We start from the raw sequence: 20,639 nt of genomic DNA on the forward strand, positions 1-20,639 counted from the left end.
TTTGCAGGACAGGTGTGTCTTCCTTAGTGTCCCTCTGAGATGGCCATCTGGCTTTTTTGCTTGAACACATTCAGGTAGCTCTATTTGAGGAAACATATACCATTGTTGGACAACTGATTGTTAAAAATGTATATTTAAAATAGGCTGAAGTAGACCTTTCATTCCCTTATTTTCCAGCTGAAACTGTGTGGAAGACTTTGACTTGATTTCTTCTTAGCTGCCTTCAAATATTGAAACACTTTAACCAGATTCTTCCTCTTTTTTCTCTTCTTCCAGGCTAAATACTATAGTCATTTGTGCAACAGTTACTTGAGTGCTGATATTAGGAGCTCGTCTAGGTACTGGAAGAGATACCAGCAATTTTCTTGAGTTTCATACTTTTTAAATCCACTAGCCCACTATGGGTATCTATAGTCTACACCTGGAAAATTGGGTGTTCTTGTCAAGAATGCTTACTGGGAACTTTTTTTTTTTTTTTTTTAAGATTTTATTTACTTATTCTTGAGAAATACAGAGAGAGAGAGTGGCAGGCTCCATACAGGGAGCCCGACGTGAGGCTCGGTCCCAGGACTCCAGGACCACGCCCTAGGCCGAAGGCAGGCACCTAGCTGCTGAGCCACTAAGGTGCTCCTTAAGAATTCTTTTTCTTTTTTTCTTTAAATTAATTTATTTTTGTGTATTTTTTTATTGGAGTTTGATTGGCCAACATAGAGTATAAAACCCAGTACACATCCCATCCAGTGCCCCCTCAGTGCCTTAAGACTTCTTTAGAGTAGTTTTAGGTTTACAACAAATTGAGAGCAGGGTTGTATAGGTTTCCGTTGTGCCCCCTGCACATGCACAGCCTCCACCATTATCACTTCTTACCAATCACAGTGAGACATTTGTTAAAATTGATACTACATCATCACCCCAAGATCATAGTTTATCCTGGGGGTATACATCCTATAAATTTGGACAAATGTATAATAGATCCATCACGAGAGGATCATATGGAGTATTTTCACTGCCTTTAAAAATCCTTTGTGCTCTGCCTGTTTATCTAAGTTCTCCCACTCCCAACAACTACTTAGCTTTTTGTTTTCTTCAGAGTTGTGCCTTTTCCAGAATGTCATAACTCTGAATCATATAGTTTGTAGCTTTTTTCAGATGGACTTCTTTAATTGATCATGCATTTAATGTTTCTCCGTGTCTTTTCATCGTTTGAGAGTTCTTTCCTTTTTTAGCACTGAGTAATATTCCATTGTCTGGAGGTACTACGGTTTGTTTATATACTTGCCTACTGGAGTACTTCTTGGTTGCTTCTACGGTGTGGCATTTATGAAAAATGCTGTCCATATCTGCGTGCAGGTTTTTGAGTGGACACAAGTTTTTAACTCCTTTGGATGATGCTTAGGAGCACCATTGTTGGATCATATGGTAAGAGTATGTTTAGTTTTTGTAAGAAACCAGCCAGCTGTGTTCCAAAGTGGCTGGACCGTTTGGCATTCTCACCAGCAATGTGAGACTTCCTATTGTTCCATATCCTCACCAGCATTTGGTGGTGTCAGTGTTCTGAGATTTTGGCCATCATGACAGGCTTGTTATATTATCTGTGATAGTGTTGTTTTAATTTGCATTTTCCTGATGACATATGATGTAGAACATCTTTTCATATGCTTATTTGCCATCTGTATATCTTCCTAGGTGAGGTGTTCAGGTCATTAGCTCATTTTATAATTGCATTGTTTGTTTTCTTATTGTTGAGTTTTAAGTGTTTCTTGTATATTTGAAAAACAACCCTTTATCAGGTGTGTCTTCAGCAAATATTTTCTCCCAGTCTGTGACTTACCTTCTCATTCTCTTGACATTGTCTTTTGCAGAGCAGAAATTTTTAATGTTGCTGAAGACCAGTTTATCAATTATTATTCCTTGGGTTGTACCTTTGGTGTTATGTCTAAGAAGGCCTAACCTTACCTAAGAACATCTAGGTTTACTTCTATTTTACCTTGTGGGAATTTTATAATTTTGCATTTTACATCTGTTTTGAGTGGATTTTGGTGAAGAATGTAGGATCTGCATCTAAATTACTTTTTTTGCCTGCGGATGTCCAGTTGTTCCAACATTATTTTGTTGAAAGGACCATCTGCTCTATCGTCTTGCTTATGCTCCTGTGTCAAAAGATCGGTTGACTGTATTTGAGTCTATCTCTGGGCTTACTATTTTCCACTGATATATTTGTCTACTCTTTGCCAAGACCACACTGGGAAAGCTTTAAGTTTCTTAGCATTAAGTGTGATGCTTACTGTAAGTACTTTGTAGATAGTCTTTATCAAGTTGAGAAAGTTCCCCTCTGTTTCTAGTTTACTGAGAGTTTTTATGATGAATGAGTGTTGGATTTTTTCAAAAATTTTTTATGCATGTAGTCTTATAATCCTACTATATTTCTTTTTTAGTCAGTTGATGTGATGGATTACATTGATTTTTGAATGTTTGCTCAGCCCTGCATATCTGAAATCTAACTTCATTGTCATGTATAATTCTTTTCATACTTTTCTTGAATTCATTTTGCTAATATTTTGTCAAGGATTTTTACATCTATCTTCATGAGAGGAGATTGATCTGTAGTTTTCTTAAGATGTTTTTGTCTGATTTTGGCATAAGGGCAGTGCTGACCTCAGAAAATGAGTTAGGAAGCATTCCCTCTGCTTTGATCCTTTGAAAGAGATTGTGTAGAATCTTTCTTATATGTTTGGCAGAATTTACCAGCAAACCTACCTGGGTCTTGTGCTTCCTATTTTGGAAGATGGTTAATTTTTGACTCAATTTCTTCTTCTTTTTTTTTTTTTTTTTTTTTTTTACTCAATTTCTTTAATAGATACAGGTCTATTCAGATTATCCATTTCTTCTCGTGTGGATTTTGGCAGATTGTTTTTTTTTCAAGGACTTGATTTATCTAGAGTATCATGTTTTTGAGCATAGTGTCATCCATCATATTCTCTTTATATCCTTTTAATTTTCATTGTATCTATAGTGATGACCCTCTTTTATTTCTGTGTTTCCCATTGCTTTAAATGGTAGTACCTGCAGGGTATTGAGAGTCTTGCACCAGGAAGGTTTTGAAAAATCATCAGAGGAGATGGATGCTTTAGGATTCCTAAAAACAGCAACAACAAAACAGGAAAATGGAGCTATACAGACCTTTCTTTGTATTTAGAAATTTCCTCTCCTTTTTTTTTTAAGATTTTACTTATTTATTTATGAGAGATATACACACACACACAGGGGTAGAGACACAAGCAGAGGGAGAAGCAGGCTCCCCATAGGAAGCCCAATGTGGGACTTGATCCTGGGACTCTGGGATCATGCCCTGAGCCAAAGGCAGATGCTCAACCACTGAGCCACCCAGGATCTCTAGAAATTTCCTTTCTAAGAACTTGCTATTCACGTTGAAGCCCGCAGACCAGCACCATTGGTTTTATTCAGGAGCTTATGAGAAGTGCACAGTCTCTGGTTGACTTTAGAGTGACTGATGGAATAAGAACCTTATTTTAACAATATCCCTACATGAGTCTTATGCTCTTTAAAGTTTGAGAAGCATGGACTAAGAAACATCAGATTCTGTTTTAAAATATTTTTAAAAAAATCTCCATCACAATTAAGGATGATGTTTATCATTATCCAAAACTTCCTTTAAGCAAGTGACATATGTTTTTTGTTTGTTTGTTTGTTTTTTAGCTTTATCATTTTCCTTAGAAATGCATAGTGTGATAATGCAACCAGGACACACCAAGTGGCAAAGAATGACTCATCTGCCTGACGCTGTGGTGCCTTTCTGTGCCTGAGCAGTAGCTGAAGTGCATGTCTCCTTCGCTAGCAACCTGTGTGCTTTTCAAAATACCCGCATATGATCCTGATCTTCTATCAATAGAGTTGGGATGGTAACTTAAGGCTTTTCTCATAATAATTTTGTTTTGATGTCATTTAATACTCTTTTATCTCTCTTGAGGAAACCTACTCGTTTATGTATTTTTAGGCCATGTAACATTTTATTCAGTGAGCCAGCATTTGAGTGCCTACTATGCATGTGGCATTTTGCTAAATTCACACAATTGAGTTGTGTGGCACAAGTCTCCATGGAGGTTATAGCCTAATAGGGCAAAGGGATAAGCAAATCAGAAATTAGAGTGCAGCGTGACAAGAGAATCACAGAGGAAATCCTGGATATTAAATGAATTACATAGAAAGGATTTGGGGATTTAGGGCTTTTGGAAAATGTTTGAAACTGGGAAATCTACATAAGTTATTTTACATCTCTCAGTGGACATGTGGGTTGCTTCTCTATTTATTTATTTTTATTATTAATTTTAGAAAGCAGGGTGGGGAGAGGGAGAGGGATAGAATCTTAAGTAGGCTTCATGCCTAGCTTGAGTTCATGACCTGAGTTGAAATCAAGAGTCAGTTGCTAAACAGATTGAGCCACCCAGGTGTGCACCCCCCCCACCCATGGATATTTGAGTCGCTTCTATATCATGGCTATTATAAATAGTGCTGCTGTAAACATAGGCATGTATATGTGTTTTTTAAATTAGTGTTTTTGTTTTTAACATGGATATTGTACTTTGTCAGATGCTTTTTCTGCATCTGTTGAAATGATCATATGGTTTTTATCCCTTCTCTTGTTGATGGGGTTTATCATAATGATTGATTTGCACAACTTTAACATCCCAGGAATGAATCCTACTTGATCATGGTGAATTATTTTTTTAATGTATTGTTAGATTAAATTTGCTAATACTTTGGTGAGAATTTTTGCATCTATGTTTGTTAGAGATATTGGCCTATAGTTCTCTTCTTGGTGGTGTCTTTACCTGGGTTTGATATTGGGATAATGCTGGCTTCATAGAATGAGTTTGGAAATTTTCCTTCCTCTTCTGTTTTTGGGATAGTTTGAGAATAGGTATTAGCTCTTTTTTAGATGTTTGGTAGAATTCACTTGTGAAGCCTTCTGGTCTTGGACTTTTGTTTGTTGAGACTTTTTTGATTACTGATTCAATTTCATTGTTGATAATTGGTCTGTTCAGTTTTGTATTTCTTCCTAATCTAGTTTTGTAAGTTTATATGCTTCTAGGAATTTATCCATTTTTTCCTTCTATGCTGTCCAGTTTGTTGACAAACCCTCTTTCATAGTATTTTCTTATGATTTTTGTATTTTTGTGGTAGTGGTTGTTAGTTTTCCTCTATTTCTGATTTTGAATCTGCTTTCTCTTTCTCTCTCTTTGAGTCTAGCTAAAGGTTTATCAATTTTGTTGCACTTTTCAAGGAACCAGTTTCTGGTTTCATTGATCTGTTCTATTTATTAGAACATAAACATTTATTTATGTTCTAATATTTATTATTTCCTTCCTTTCACTGACATTGGGCTTTTCTTTTTGTAACTCCTTTCAGTGTAAGGTTAGGTTGTTTATTTTTCTTTTTGAGGTAGGCCTGTGTTGCTTTAATCCTCCCTCTTAGCTTTTGCTGCATCCCAAAGATTTTGGACCACTGTTTTTCATTTTCATTTGTCTCCATGTATTTTTTAATTTTCTCTTTGATTTTTTTTTTTTTTTTTTTGGTTGACACGTTCATTATTTAGTAACATGTTATTTAGCCTCCACGTGTTTGTGCTCTTTCCAGATTTTTTTCTTGTGGTTAATTCCTGGTTTGATAGCATTGTGGTTAGAAAAGATGTGTGGAATACTTCAATCTTCTTGAATTTGTTGATATTTGTTTTGTGGCCTAACCTGTGATCTGTTCTGGAGAATGTTTTATGCACTTAAAGAATGTGTATTTCCATGGTTGTTGGGTAGAATGTTCTGAATATATGTTAAGTCTTTCTGGTTTAATTTAGTGTCTTTCAGAGTTACTGTTTTCTTGTTGATTTTGTTTGGATATTCTATCTGTTGATGTCTATGAGGTGTTAAAGTCCCTTACTGTTATTTTATTACAATTTGTCCCTTTATATCTGTCAATAGTTGTTTTATGTATCTAGATGCTCCCATGTTAGATGCATACATACTTAAAATTGTTAAATCCTTTTTTTTTTTTTTAAAGATTTTATTTATTTATTCACGAGAGACACACAGAGACAGAGGCAGAGACATAGGCAGAGGGAGAAGCAGGCTCCATGCAGGGAGCCCAATGCGGAACTGGATCCCAGGACCCCGGGATCACGCTGTGAGCCAAAGGCAGAAGCTTAACCACTGAGCCACTCAGGCGTCCCTGTTAAATCCTTTTGTTGGATTTTTCCCTTTATCATTATATAGTGCTCTTCTTTGTCTCTTCATACAAAGACTCTTCATACAGTCTTTGTTTTATAGTCTATTTTGTCTGATATTGGTATTGCTACCCCAGCTTTCTTTTCACTTCCATTTGGATGGTAAGTGTTTTTCCCTACTTTCACTTTTAGTCTGCATATGTCTTTAGGTCTGAAGTGAGTCTCTTGTAGGCAGTTTATAAAAGGGTCTTGCTTTTTTGTCTATTCAGCCACCCTATGTCTTTTGATTGGAGCAGGTAGTCTATTTATATTCAAAGTAACTACTGATAGGATTGTACTTGTTGCTATTTTGTTACTTGTTTTCTGGTTGTTTTTGTGGTTATTCTCGTTTCTCTTCCACTCTTACTTTATGGTTTGATGGCTTTATATATATATCCCCTTCTCTTTATTTTTTCTTATCTGTTAGAGTTTTTGCATTGTGATCACCATTAGGCTCATATGTAAGATCTTATGCACATAGCAGTCTATATTAAGTTGAACCCATCTAAAAGCACAAAATTTTAACCCCCTCCCCCCCTTTTATGTATATGACACCACACTTTACATCTTGTTATTTTGTAAATCCCTTGACTAGTCTTTATGGATATAATTGACTTTAATGCTTTTGTGCTACTATAAGTATATAAGTTTTATAAGCAGATTAGTCTGCTACTTTTATTATATGTGTATTACTTTTGAAATTTTTCCCTTTCATAATTTTCTTACTCTTGACTATGGCCTTTTCCTTCTACTCAAAGAATTCTCTTTAACTTTTTTGTAGGGCTGATTTAGTGGTGATGGAATTAACTCCATTAACTCTTGTTTCTCTGGGAAACTTTATCTCTCCTTTTATTCTGAACAATGGTTTTGCTGGATAGAGTATTCTTGGTTGCATGTTTTTTTCCTTTCTGAATTGCAAATACATCATGCCACTCTCTTCTGGCCTGTGAAGTTTCTGCTGAAAAATCAACTGACAGCCTTTCCCTTATGTAATTGTTTCCTCCTGCTGCTTTTAAAATTCTTTGTCATTACTTTTTGCCTTTTGAATTATTATGTGTCTTGGTGTGGACGTTCTTGGGCTAATTTTGTTGGATGCTGTCTGTGCCTCTTGGATCTGGATTTGTATTTCCTTTTCCAGATTGAGAAAGTTTTCAGCTATTATTCCTTCAGATATGTTTTCTGCCCCCTGATCTCTCTCTTCCTTCTGGAATCCGTATAATGAGAATGTTACTATGCTTGATGATGTTGCTGAGTTCCCTTAACCTGTTACCATTTTTTATTACTCTTTTTTTTTTTCTTTTTGTGGTTTAGCTTAGTTGCTTTCCATTACTCTGTCTTCCAGCTTGCTGATCCATCCTGTGCTTTTTCTAATTCTAATCCACTGTTATTTCTCTGTAGTGTGTTTTTAATCAGTTATTGACTTCTTTATCTCTGATTCTTGTATTTTTGTGTTGAAGGTCACTCTGAGATCTTCCACTCTTAAGTTTAGGGAGTATTTTTATGATGATTACTTTGTATTCTTTATCAGGCCTATTATGTTCATTTCATTTATCTGTTTCTGTGTAGTAGGAATGTCTGTTCCATCTCTTGATCTTACAGTGGTGGTTTGATGAACAGATCCTGTGGTGCCCCGTAGCCCAGTGTCCCATGTTCACCAGAACTTGGTACTTTGGGAATGTTCCCTCTGTGTGTTACATGTACCCTGCTGTTGTGGCTGAGCCTCATTTGGCTGCAGTGACTCACTTTGCCTGCTGTGGACCAGATTTGGTTCCTGCTGTTAAGACCAGTCCAGGGCCATAGTGGGCTTATATAGTTGGTTGGTGTCAGCAGTCAGACCCGGTGCCTGCTTGTAGTCCATTTACTGGGGCTGCAGTGGCAATGAACTACAGGCTGCTCTCCCTAGGTTGCCTCCTGAGAGACTTTTGTTGGTGGGCAGGCTGGTATTCAGCCCAGATGCCTGGTGGGGCTGGAGCTGGAGACATACTGACTGGCAGTTAGAAGACTCAGCCGCCAAGACTGAGTTACTAGGGTATGTGGTTATCTTCCTCTCTCCTCTCCTCAGGACAAGAGTCACTTTGAAATGATGCTGCTTCTTGCTGGAGCTGCTTGCAGGTGAAACAGGGCAGGAACCCCTTGGGGAGGGAATCCTGCTGAGTGGGGCATGTTGGATGGAACATACCTGCAGGCAGACATGGGGCTGGGATGCATGCACTGCATCAGCAAGGTAGGTGAAAAGTGTGGTTTCTTGCAGGTGTCTGTCCACCTAGGCTGGCGGGGGGAGGGGTGTGAGAGAAATGGTGTCCACCTCTTTTGTTCTTGGAGAAATCTCCTAAAGTCCCTACTCCTCCAGCACACATTCTGGGATTAGTAAATTCCCTACAGGTACTTTTCAAAGTACTATTTCTATGCTATATCTTGGTGGGATTTTTACTCTGTCCCTCTAAGGGTGGGCATTTAGTTTCCCCTTGCCCTCTGGCTCTCCTGTAGCTGAGCCTGCTAATTTTTGAAGTACGTGCTATTAAGTCCTGCTCGTTATAAAAACTCAGAAAGTTCAGCCCTGCTAGTTTTCAAAGCCAAATGTTATGGGGACTTGTCCTTCCAGTGCAGGTCCCCTGTGCCTTGGGTACTGGGTGTGAAGTCTCCCCCTCCCTTCCTTGAGCTTGTGGGGTATCCCTCCCATTTGTAGTGAGTCTGGCCAGGAATTTGGTTCCTGACAATGTTTTCATCTTTACTTTTATTTGCCATGTTTCTTCGTCTGTATGGTTAAGTAGAAAGTCTATTTGGCCAGTCTTTGAGTTCTTTTCTGGGTTGGATGCACTGATGTGGTTGTTGTGGGACAGGGTAACCTCAGGATTCTCCTGTTCTGCTGTTGTCCCAGAAGTCCATGATTTTATACATTTTAAGTTTTGTATGCTTGTTCTTTGTGTGGTATGTATTACCTATTGACTATAGAAGATGACTTTTTGTTTCTACACTAGAATGTTGCAGTCAACTGAAAATGTCTCTCACCCCCCGATTTTAAGTTTTTTAAAAATTAAAATGAATTTGGAAATAAGATGAGAAGCATTTGGGACTGAGGTATCCAAGGAATGGAAAGTAAAAGAATATATCTGTGATGGAATGGAAAGGCTATGACCATTGACATAGGAGTATCAGGAATAGAACATGACCAGGGAAAAGTGAAATGATGGGAATTTACAGGTATCTGGTTTCTGAGGCTATTAAGTAAATTTTATAATCAGACTAGTTTGTGGGTGAGAAGCCTGATGGAAACAGTGTTTACTTTTTGTTCAAAACTGTAAAATAGTTCACCTTTTCAATTTCTACTTTCTCTTTCTTGATTGGAATTACTATTATCATAGGAACAATTAGGTTTTGAAAGTCATCTTTGCCTATTAAAGAGTCACCTAATTAGTGTTACCTGCTTCAGTGGCTCTGTTAGGATTTGCCTTCAGTAATTCCTGCTGATGAAAGTCTTATGTGAAGGGAGTCCAAATGCATGCCAGCTCATACAAAATGTCATTCATAGAAACAAGTAATTCAACTGAAATGTGCATTGGGGTCTGATATCAGACACTGTGAAAGGATTATGCATATTGAAGTATTGTATACTTGAAATCGATCATAAATTCACCCTTTCTATTACTGTTAGGAGATGAGTTACTGTTTCCACTTGCCAGGTAAGAACAATACTTGAGATAAAATCTGACATTACACTTTTGCCCTTCAACTGCTTTTTGAAGTGTAAATGGCCTATGTTTAGCCAATCTCCTTGTTATGAAATTGAATCATTTTTATGGAATCTGAGCTAGAACTGCTGATGCAGCTATTAACAGACACAGAAGAACTACTCAGTTGAGAGGAGCACTTTAAAGGTGGTTGAGTTCAGGGAGGAATTTTCTGCTCTCTTGTATCACTCTATTTGTGCCGTGTGTGAGCTGCATAAACTGTACTCATTTTTATCTGTTTGTGTTTGCATAATAGCTATTTGTGTTTGTATCCTCAGTATAAAGATGATGATGATTAACTCATACTTGCTGAGAGCTTATTCTGTGTGAGGAGCTATTCCAAGAGTTTTACGTGTATTACCTTGTTTGTTCTTCCAACCTTTCTCAAGAGGAATATATTTACTCCCGTTTTAGACTTGAAAATACTAAAGTACAGAGGTACCTTGGATATCTTGCCTGAGGTCACATATCTAGTTATTGGTAGAGTCATGGTTTATACCTAGGCAGTCTGGCTGCGGAGCCTGTTACATAGACCCTATACAGTATTGATTCTGTATATGTGCATGTGGGATGCCTGATAGTATTCTATTTCTCCTTGGGAGGCTTTCCCAACCTCTGTATCTCTTCTCTCTAGGACTGCTTTAAACTTGCTCTCATCCTGATCAGTGAGGCCACCACTATTCTTACTTGGCGATTAGATCAGTTAGGAATGTCTTTGGATATAAGGGATAGAAACACTAATGGCACAGTACATTTAATGATTAGGGCTTTATTTTTCTTAAATAACAAGAGGTCTTGGACGTAGGTGGTTGAAAGCTGATGCAGCTGCTGGATACTCTTGATAGGGACTCACACCTGTTCTTTGTGCTCTTCCATCCTTACCTGCTGACTGTTGACTTCATGCTTGTTAGTCTCATGGAGGCAAAAATGGTTTTTGTAACTCTAGTATTAAAGATCCATTCCAGGTAGAAAGAAAGGGATGGAGGGATTCTAAAAGGGGACAGCCAGCCTTGCTCATCCTTTTATATACAAAAAGAAAAAGCATTTCTAGAAGATTCATGCAATTGACATTTTATGTCCTATTGGCCAGAACAAGGTCATATGATCAGTCCTAGAGACCAAGCACATGGAATCATGTTATCATGACTGGTTTAGACCAGACACAGTGTGTCATCTGGGGCTTCAAGGATATACTACCACCCACATAAGTTGAAGTTGTATTAACAGAAGAAAGATTGGGTGGAGGTGGGTACTGGGAAGACAGGTGACCACGTTGACCCTTTAAATGAATGAATATCTTTAGGTAGATACTGTGATGGAAATATTATTGAGACTTTGGCTCACTGTTTTTATATGCTTTGGTGAGTTTTTGTCTGCCACTGTTATCACTGTGGTGTTCTAATGGTATTTTTCTATTTCTCTTTTCCCTTTTACATTTATTTGTATCAGTATGAACTTGTGTCTATTTTATGGATTAGAATCCAACAATATCATTTATTTTGTTTCATAAATTTTTACAGCTTTGACCATAGAGAGCTAAGATGGTTTCCCCAGCCCTTTTGAGCTATCTCTATCCTTTTTAAGCATTTTTAATTTCTGGCACAATAGGCCTATTTTGTATTTTCCCTGTCCCAGCATTTGAATCAACAGTTCAAGGAGCCCAGGCTCCTTTTATTGGAGAATAGTATTTAGAAGCCAAGATCTTGGAATTTTCTCTGCTTATTGCTGTTGTTGTATCATTTTTTTTAAGACCTTGTCTGTGGGGAGAGCCAGGGTAGTATGTACACTAACTCATGCATACATATATCTACTCTACTTCTATATGTCTGTAGATGTGCACAAAACATCTGAGTTCACACTGATACCTCAAATGAAACCCAGTATCACAGGATTCATTTCAGCCTTCCTGTGTTCCTTATTTGCATTTTCTTTGACAGTGAGAAACCTGGTTCTCATTCTCCAGGATATGTTTACTTGTTTGTTCAGCCCTAGTGTACGTATAATATGCTTGAGAATTGCTAACCCATTACCCTGTGAGAAACAAATTCACTAACTGCAGCACAAAATTTGTACATCATTCTTGTTCTCTTGAGCCTTACAGTATCTGGTCACTGTTTCCAAAGTGCTCTTTGAATTTTATTGTGCTATTTAACAAATCAAATAGTTGTTGGATTTGTCAAATGTAGGATAAAATGAAGAAAAATAGGAAAGTATGTAAAAGATGAAGGAATTAGGGCTGTTTTTTGAGGGAAATATGTGTGTTTCTCTGAAATCCTAGATTGGTTTTTGACTTCTGACACAGTTGCTAAGAGGTATTTTAGGTAATTTTGATTCAATTATCAATTTATCAGAGAGGTGAAATAATATGTTAATACAATACTTAAATTCCTTTGTATATTTTACTAGTATTAAAATTGTTGATTTTTAAAAATTCCCTTTTGATATGCTTGCAAAAAGTTATATTTTAGTATGTTTAATAATGGCACATGATGTATATCCAGCCTGATCCCATTACGAATTGTTTTAAAATAATTAGGTAACCTACCTTTTTTTTTACTTTAAAGGTCATTTTACCAGAACACTGTATGTAGTATTCTTGGAGAATGCCAATAGTATAATGCATTAAGTCTCTTGCAGTGATAAAATTATTGTTCTGTTTTCTAGAAGAGGTGAATTTGAGAAAAATTGGGAAGAGTTGTTTCCTTCTTACATATAGACAGCCAAATTAAAATATATATATATTGGAGCCCACCAGATTTCTTATCCTTAATGGAGCACCTAATTTGGGTGGTACTGTAAATAGAAACATACCTGAACTGAAAAGTCGTGCAAGAAGAGATATAATGATTGTATATTTAAGAGTTTTTAAAACAATAGTAGTTATATTTGCTCTTATATATATATTTTTTAAGATTTTATTTATTTAAGAGAAAGAGCACAAGCAGAGGGAACAGTAGGGAGAGGGAGAAGCAGACTCCTCACTGAGCAGGGAACCTGACCTGAGCCAAAGGCAGATGCTTAACTGACTGAGCCACCCAGGTGTCCCTAACTTATATTTCTTTTGTGTGCCATAACTTAAAGAAAAATGTCTTCGCACACAATATCATTCTAGTCAACTTAAACAGCTCCAGTAGATAACATCTGGCCATATATATAGCCAGCTTATTGAGAAAATCCAGAGTATATTACATTTTATATTTTGTTAAATAAATACCCTATTAAATACTATCCAAGTATAATAAAATTGTAACTATATTCATTACTATGTGTCTGTTCTATGTCTGCGGAAACAATCAAGTTTTAAAGTCTATCTTGGGAGGATTTGCCAGGTAACAAAATTCAGTGGGTCCTGTAAGGAGTAATTGCTGATTTGAGTTAATCAGAGTTATGTCTGTTAGAGTTCACTTAAAATGTAGAGTACAAAATGGGATCTCAGGAAAGCTATAAAAGTTATTTCATTGGGTTTAATGACATGACTTAAAATTAGAAATGCAACTGCCACTGCATCTTATAAGTTACAGCAAGTAATATTAAAACAAAAAAGATTGATTATAGGTTCTTGTCCTTTTCCCTTTTCCCTCTTTTTAGCTTTAAAATATTTATTTTTATTTATTCCTTTTTTTCCCCTTTCAAGCCTCTTTCCAATCTCATTTGATTTTTAACGATTTTGAGAAGCAATAGGAAGTAAAGGAGATCTCAAAACAGATTTTTGAAGTGGACAGAAGGGGCATGTGTCATGCATGTATATAATTTATCGTATGTGATGATTTTTAGAATTATAAGCATAACAAATGTATATATAACATATATATAGCACATGTATATAAAATGTAGGTACATAACAAGGTCTCAAAATCAATATTAATATAAATTGTCCTTCCATCTAAACAACCATCTGTTCTCTTGTAGCCTTCCTCATCAGAGTCTTTTCTGAATAGACAGGCTTTTTTATGTAGAATTCTGCCAATAAATTATGTATCCCAATATGTTCCCTGTTTTTGATAAAACTAGACAGTATTTGAAAACATAGAAACCTCATCCAAAACTAATCACTGCAAAGTGATCAAATAGGATTGCATGGTAGCTGGTTGCTAAATGCTGTATTCTGCTGTAAAATAGCATAAGGGCACACAGGGACTGTGGTTTGTGAGCATTTTGTGTTACTGGATATACTAAGTGTCAATTTTAGTTAGCCTTTGGGTTTTATGCATAGCCAAGGTTATTTGGTTTTGTAAAAATAAATTAATGGGGAAGGATTGTTCCTGTGGAGTGTCAGATTTTACTCTGTAAAAAAAAATTATTTTCTTGATTAGCTTTAACAATAACTTTAAATTCATGTAGACAACTGATTTTTTTTTTTTTAATAGTTTCAAACTTTTTTTTCATGGGAAAGAAGTTGTAATGTTGGTCAAGGTCTCAGACTAGTCTTTAGAGGCTCACTTAATGTATGAATGTAGCAGGATTGTCCTAATTCTAGTAGTGAGATATTGTTTCTAGCTTCTGCAATTCTGGCAGGAAACTTGAGATTGGGACTCTGGAGGGGGCTGTGGAGGCAGGTTTAAAGGGAGTGGAGGAAGGACCTCCCCTGCTCCTGAGGCCTTCCGTACTAGAAGTGGTGGCTTCTGTATGTCTAGGCTCAACTCCTGTTGGTGAGTAATTACGGAGCCTCATTTTATGTAGTAAAGCTCCATTTGCCCAATAAACCACAGGCTACATTATAACATTTCAGTTTTCCTCTTTCATATAGTCCTTGTGCATGAGCAATGGTAACTTCAAACTAATTATAATATGGAACTGAAATCTGAGTGTTCCTGGAGAAGCTTGGAATACATTGACAGCTTTTTCTTTGAAAATTACTTTAATTTCTTTTATCTTTGTTCAGTATCTTAAGCTTTTAAAATAAGTAGTTTTCAGGAGAGCTGCTCTTCTTTCCTGTAATGTCAGAATCCCACATAGTGATAGCAGGCTAAAATTCACTGAAAAGTAATTCTCTCTCTGTCTCTGTCTGTCTCCTCTTTAATGACAACACTGTCAAACTAGCAGTGGAATGATGCAAATAATTTTTGTGGGCTCTAGCTATTACTGTCCTACACGTGGAATTTCAGGTGTATTGAGGCTTTATGCAAGCTTGAAGTATAGGCAGCTGATCTGATAGTTTGCACATGTGAAGGTTTGGAAGTTTATTGTGTTTTTTTTTTTTTGGAAATTCCCATGTAAAGTTTCTAAGGGATGACAGAGTAAGCTGAGTTACTCTACAATTAAAGGCTTCATGATTTTTCTCTCTTTCAGGTTTCTATTGTCCATAGGAACGGCAGAGTGATGTTTCTTCCAAAGCTATAACCTTCAAAATCCCTTCTTTCTTCAGACTTTCCTCTAAAGTGTTACATTTCAGTAATTCTGTGGTTAGCCCTTGAGAATCCATGATTTCTTTGCTATCGAGAGAAATGACAATCTTGAGATACGAATGCTATTCAGGAAACTTTACTAGTGATCAGATAGCTACAATTCTGGTTAATTTGGATTGCAATTTTTGGCTGGGTTCTGGATGATACAGCATTGTAATGGTCACCTGAGTTCAGATTTGGCATTGTTGTCTAGGTTTTGCCCTACACCTCTTTTTCCTGTAGGAGGGATACTTCTGTCTTTTTTCTCTACTTTTACACTTCTGACTATTCTTGAAATGTTCAAGTATCATCTTCATGGCCTCCTCCTGGGAGAAACTAGAGTCCTGTTCACTTTGAACCTGGGAGCCTGTGGCCCTGGTGTGCCTCTGCAGGGTGCGTTGCATTGTCTCTCTCTTTTTTTTTTTTAAGATTTTATTTATTTATTCATGAGAGACACACAGAGAGAGGCAGAGACACAGGTAGAGGGAGAAGCAGACTCCCTGTGGAGAGCCTGATGTGGGACTTGATCCCAGGACCCCAGGATCACGCCCTGAGTCAAGGGCGATGCTCAATCGCTGAGCCACCCAGGCATCCCAGGTGCATTGCTTTATCTCTGGTCAAAGGAGGAGGCTGTTGGGGATTCTTAAGAGCTTGGCTTGGGTGGTGAAGAAATCAGATGTGTTTTCTTTGTTAAAAGGGAAAGGATAATGAGGCATATGACAAAGTATGTGGTAGAGAGTGGTTGTTGACTAAGGAATTAAGCATTGATGGGCTGATTTAATCCTAGATCATTTAGGGCTTCTGCTCTGACCGAAGAGTAAGAAGTAGCTAATATGTTGAAGAAAGTATTTTTTAGAGAAAAAGTGGTGGGCTTCTCATTTGATATAATTACAGATATAGTGGACTATTCTATTCTATTGTTTTTCGCTGAACCTTTGAATAGACCTCTTGGAGAGCAGTAACTGAATGTGAAAAGTGACGTCATCTCTGAAACAGAGTGCCGGAAAAATGCCCTCAAAGTCTCTGAAATTGTATGCAGAGATCTAGCATTAAAGGAAAGGCTTAGTAGAAGTTGCATATAGGGCCAGAGTTCTTTAGTGACTTTAGAAGTCAAAGTATTTTTTGAAGTTTTTTTGTATAGTATGAAACGTCATGATAATATACAGGGGAAAAAAGTATATTTCAATTGCTACTGCAGGGTACATAGAAGAATGAGAATAATTTGCTATGAAAATACGTATATTTGGTTATATTTGGATCTTCAGTGATGTTTGTATGTATTTGTGTGGAATCCATTTTGAGTTTAGTTACATACTTAACTAAGGAACACAGAAATGAGGCTCAACTTGCAGAATGATAAACTACTTTAATAGAATGTCATAATCACAAGAGTAAAGACCAGCTAACCATTTTTCTATTATACTCAGAATTTTCATTACTATAAAATTTCACGTTAATAAACAGCTAAACTTTAAAAACAACTTTCGTAAATTTAATTAGTTGTTTATTAACAAATAGAGAAGCACAAACTTGCTCTTCTTCTTTTTGAGGAAGCGGAATCTGTATAGTTACCTAAGCCTTAAATTTCATGATATTGAGTTGGGATTACTGACATTTAGTATATGAAAACATATATGCTTTTGGAATTACTTTAGAAATATTCCTTCATGTTTTAAAGTAGAATAATTCTCTGGTTGAAAAATGAGCTTTAAAGTCTTATTTTCCACAAATTCTTATTAGAATTGAGGATTTATATTATATCAAATTATGTTAAATTTGTGTCATGCTGATTAGTAGAGGTTGGACGTAAAAATGTAAATTGATTTTTTTTTTTGTGTGTGTGTGTGTGTGTGATAAAGAAGACTGATACAACTAGGGAGTTTTCTTCCCCCTTAGAAATATATTATGAGTTACAAAAACGTGGAAAATGAAGAATACATTAAAACTTGTAATGAAGGAAGAAGAGCATTTTTTTTTCTTCTGCCTCATATTGTTTAGTAATTTTAGAGTAAATGTTGCGGAATTAACTCTAGCCAGTCTTATTGTGAAGAGGGAGGATGTTTGTGGATATGTCTAAAGCTAATTGCAAGCAGTATTTGGATCTTTTTTGAAAGATAAAAGGTGATGAACTTAATGCTGTGTAGTTCCGGTAGCTTTAGTACTGGCAGCAGGAAATGAGCTGTTTGTGAAAATAGCATGAAATGTAATTCAGAGCATCTGTCTAATTTATCAGCAAGAACAAACTGCTCAAGTTTTAAAATATATCAATTGCTCTAGGTACCCATTATTGACCTGTTCAACCTTCTAATGTTTGCTTAAAACTAGAGAAAAGTTTGTCAGTCGTCTTAAAATAAGCCAAATGAACCTCTTATATTTCTTTTTAAGTATTAATTAAAATTTGAATTTGTATCCTGCTCACTATTAAAACAAATAAAAACTTGATTAAGGTATAATAACCAGAACCAGGAAAGTATTTAGCCTGATGAGTTTTCACATATTGGATGTACCCCCCCTGTCATCAGTACCCAAATCTTCTTGCTAGGCCTGTAGTGAGGACTGTGGGAGACCTCCGTAGGTCTCTAGATTTAGCAGTGTGGAATCATTGCTGACTGATGTGAGTGTTTGCATTGGGTGGGAGTGAAAGCCTGATAGTGTAGTGGGTTTAAAGAGAATGGGATATCAAGAGATTGGGGAAAAAATTAGGATTTTCCAAAAAAATTTTTTGAGGGATTTTGCATTAACATCAATGAGAGAAATGGAGAGAGCACTAGGGATATAGGTGTGTGTGTGTATGTGAAAGTATGGAGAATTAATACTCCACATTAAGCATTATGTGAGCTGATAGGAATGGTTATATGGGAGAACAAAGGGTAGAAAAGGACAGAAGTGATGGGATTTCATGATGAGCTCTAGTACAAGATGGAGTGGGATCCAGGGCATGGGAAGAATGGAGTGGAGGAGCATGAACAGTTGCTTGTGTAGAAAGGAGAGCAGTGATGATGTAGGTGGGCAGATGTATTTGTGTGACTTTGTGCAAGTTTCCTGACTCCCTTTTATTGTTGAAGAAAGATGAAAAGGTAAGAGTGAGAAGGAGGTTGGAGGGGAGAGAAGTGAAATAACTAGATGAGCATGGAGCATGTGGACCTTGTGTAGACCTGTTTCCAGTCGTTCAACTTGGGCCATCCTCTGTCCCTGAGAAGCATGTTGTGACTTTGAATAGTTTTTTCATTTGATTTGAGATTAGTTATTCCCATTTGTCATCAAATAATTCCATCTCCATGTATAATTCAAAGGTATTTAAAATGCCCCCCCCCCAAGCCTTTTAGCTCTGCTGTTGTAAAAGTCTGGAAAAAGTCAGCCAGTGTCCTCTCAAATTTTCAGTCCAAGAACATGCAGGATTTAACACCGGGAAGTGCTTAGTGGGGCCGGACTCCTCACTGCTGGCTCTGGGGTCCTGGCCATCTCAGTGGCCCTCTGCTGTCTTCTCATCTTCACACCTGGAAGTGGAAGTGTAGTACTATCCATTCAACAAAGCACTCAGAACATTTAGGGCTCAGGGAGTGCCAGTTAGAAAGGATGATTGCTCACCCCTTCAGCTTCCATATTGTGGCAGAAGCAGCTTTAAAACAACAACAACAACAAACTTCCTGGTTGGAAGCAGTTAGCCTCTTTTGAGTCCAATTTCTTTCCCTTGGTCACTCCCATTAATCTACAATACATACAAATGCAAAACTCAAGTTAATTTTTTTTTTTTTTTTTTTCATTTAGTAAGGTGGGCCCAGCTCCAATCTGCTCTGACAGTGACTGCTCTGACAGTTGCTTTTGATTGAGTTGCCTGGTGCCTTCCAGGAAAGGTCTCTCCCTCCTGATGTGGGAAAGGTTCATATGACACAAATACTTCCTCAGTGTTTCTTCCTGGGTCTGCGATAAAATTGGCTACACACCAAGAAGTCGCTGAATAAAGGAGAACCACAGCATGAGTGGATTCTTCTTGCTTTTGGGATAGGGCAAAGGTGGCTGGGTTACGATCTCTAAATATTTGTCGAATACTGGAAACCTTGTCTAACCTGATGATTTTCTATATTAAAAAAAAAACAAACTCAAAGAATTTATATGTGTTCTGAGGAAATAGGACATTTTGGGGGTTTCACCAGATGAGTAAAACTGCATTGTGCACAAAATGTGCTGTTTTACTGAGAATAGTAGTGCATGTTAAAAAGAGGCATTTTTGTAAACTAGTTTGTTGTAATTGAGTCTCAGTGAACCAGGAGGCCATGACAGACATGGGAGCTGACTAGGAAATAGTTTATGGAAGCAGGAAAGCACTGGATATTAGACCTGGTTCTTAGCTATTTTGCACATCTGCTGAGTGCAAACCCATCTGGTGTGCTATAGGGGAGACCAAAGTTTCTGCCCTTGAGGTATGGTGTGGCGATGGTATAAAATTGTAGGATTTATGAGAACCCAATTTAGTCCATTCTCCCTCTTATATATCCATGCAGCCAGAGTATGCAAATGCAGCCTCATACTGTATGGTGATGATTAACTGATGCCGTGGTTTGTCAGTGTACAGGTAGGATTGCAGGAGGCTGGCATCTGCATGTAACTTGTTATAGGATCACTGTGCTTTTAACTGTTCAACTGATTTCACAGCAGTTACCACATAGTTACATTTTCAAGTTACAGAACATTTAATCAACATAGGAATTTTATTTTGTGGAGGGGAGGAGACATGACCAATTCAGAAAATTCTGTTTAACACCAGGTGGGCTGCAATTTTTTATCTTTTCTTGAACCAGTATTTTTAGACATGCCTTGTTGGTTACATACAACTTCTTGGATGCTGATCTTCCTAAAATAATATTTAGTCATCCTTTTTGTAATAGCCCATTTAAGGACTATAATTCCATTTTTGACAAGAATATAAAATTTCAAGTGTTGAATTTTGCTTTGTATTTATTTGTAAATGAATTTTATTATGGCTGTAAGAAAATTGGTGAGTGCTTGATTCAAGACAATATATACTTTTAAAGTGAATATAATCTGTAAAATTAGCCTTAAAGTGATATACAGAATATTATATCATTTAATATGGCAAAGTGTCAAAATAAGGATTTTTTGGGTAACAATCTTATAAAGTGAATATAAAGTGAATATAATCTGTAAAATTAGCCTTAAAGTGATATACAGAATATTATATCATTTAATATGGCAAAGTGTCAAAATAAGGATTTTTTGGGTAACAATCTTTTT

General features: G+C 36.8%; 1 protein-coding gene across 5 annotated transcripts in view; it reads left to right on the forward strand.

Annotated features, from left to right (window-relative positions):
• TPK1 (thiamin pyrophosphokinase 1) overlaps positions 1 to 20,639 on the forward strand; it is a 325,794-nt gene that overhangs the window by 10,669 nt on the left and 294,486 nt on the right. Inside the window, exon 2 of one of the 5 annotated variants that reach the window (XM_038559277.1) lies at positions 3,718 to 3,920. The exons of the other annotated variants lie outside the window; for them this stretch is intronic. Coding sequence (XP_038415205.1) covers positions 3,841 to 3,920 — 80 coding nt within the window. The 5' untranslated portion in view covers positions 3,718 to 3,840. The remainder of the gene's footprint in view (positions 1 to 3,717; positions 3,921 to 20,639) is intronic. 5 annotated transcript variants of the gene reach the window in all.

This window comes from Canis lupus, chromosome 16 (assembly GCF_011100685.1).
Source record: "Canis lupus familiaris isolate Mischka breed German Shepherd chromosome 16, alternate assembly UU_Cfam_GSD_1.0, whole genome shotgun sequence".
In the NCBI taxonomy this organism is placed as follows: domain Eukaryota; kingdom Metazoa; phylum Chordata; class Mammalia; order Carnivora; family Canidae; genus Canis; species Canis lupus.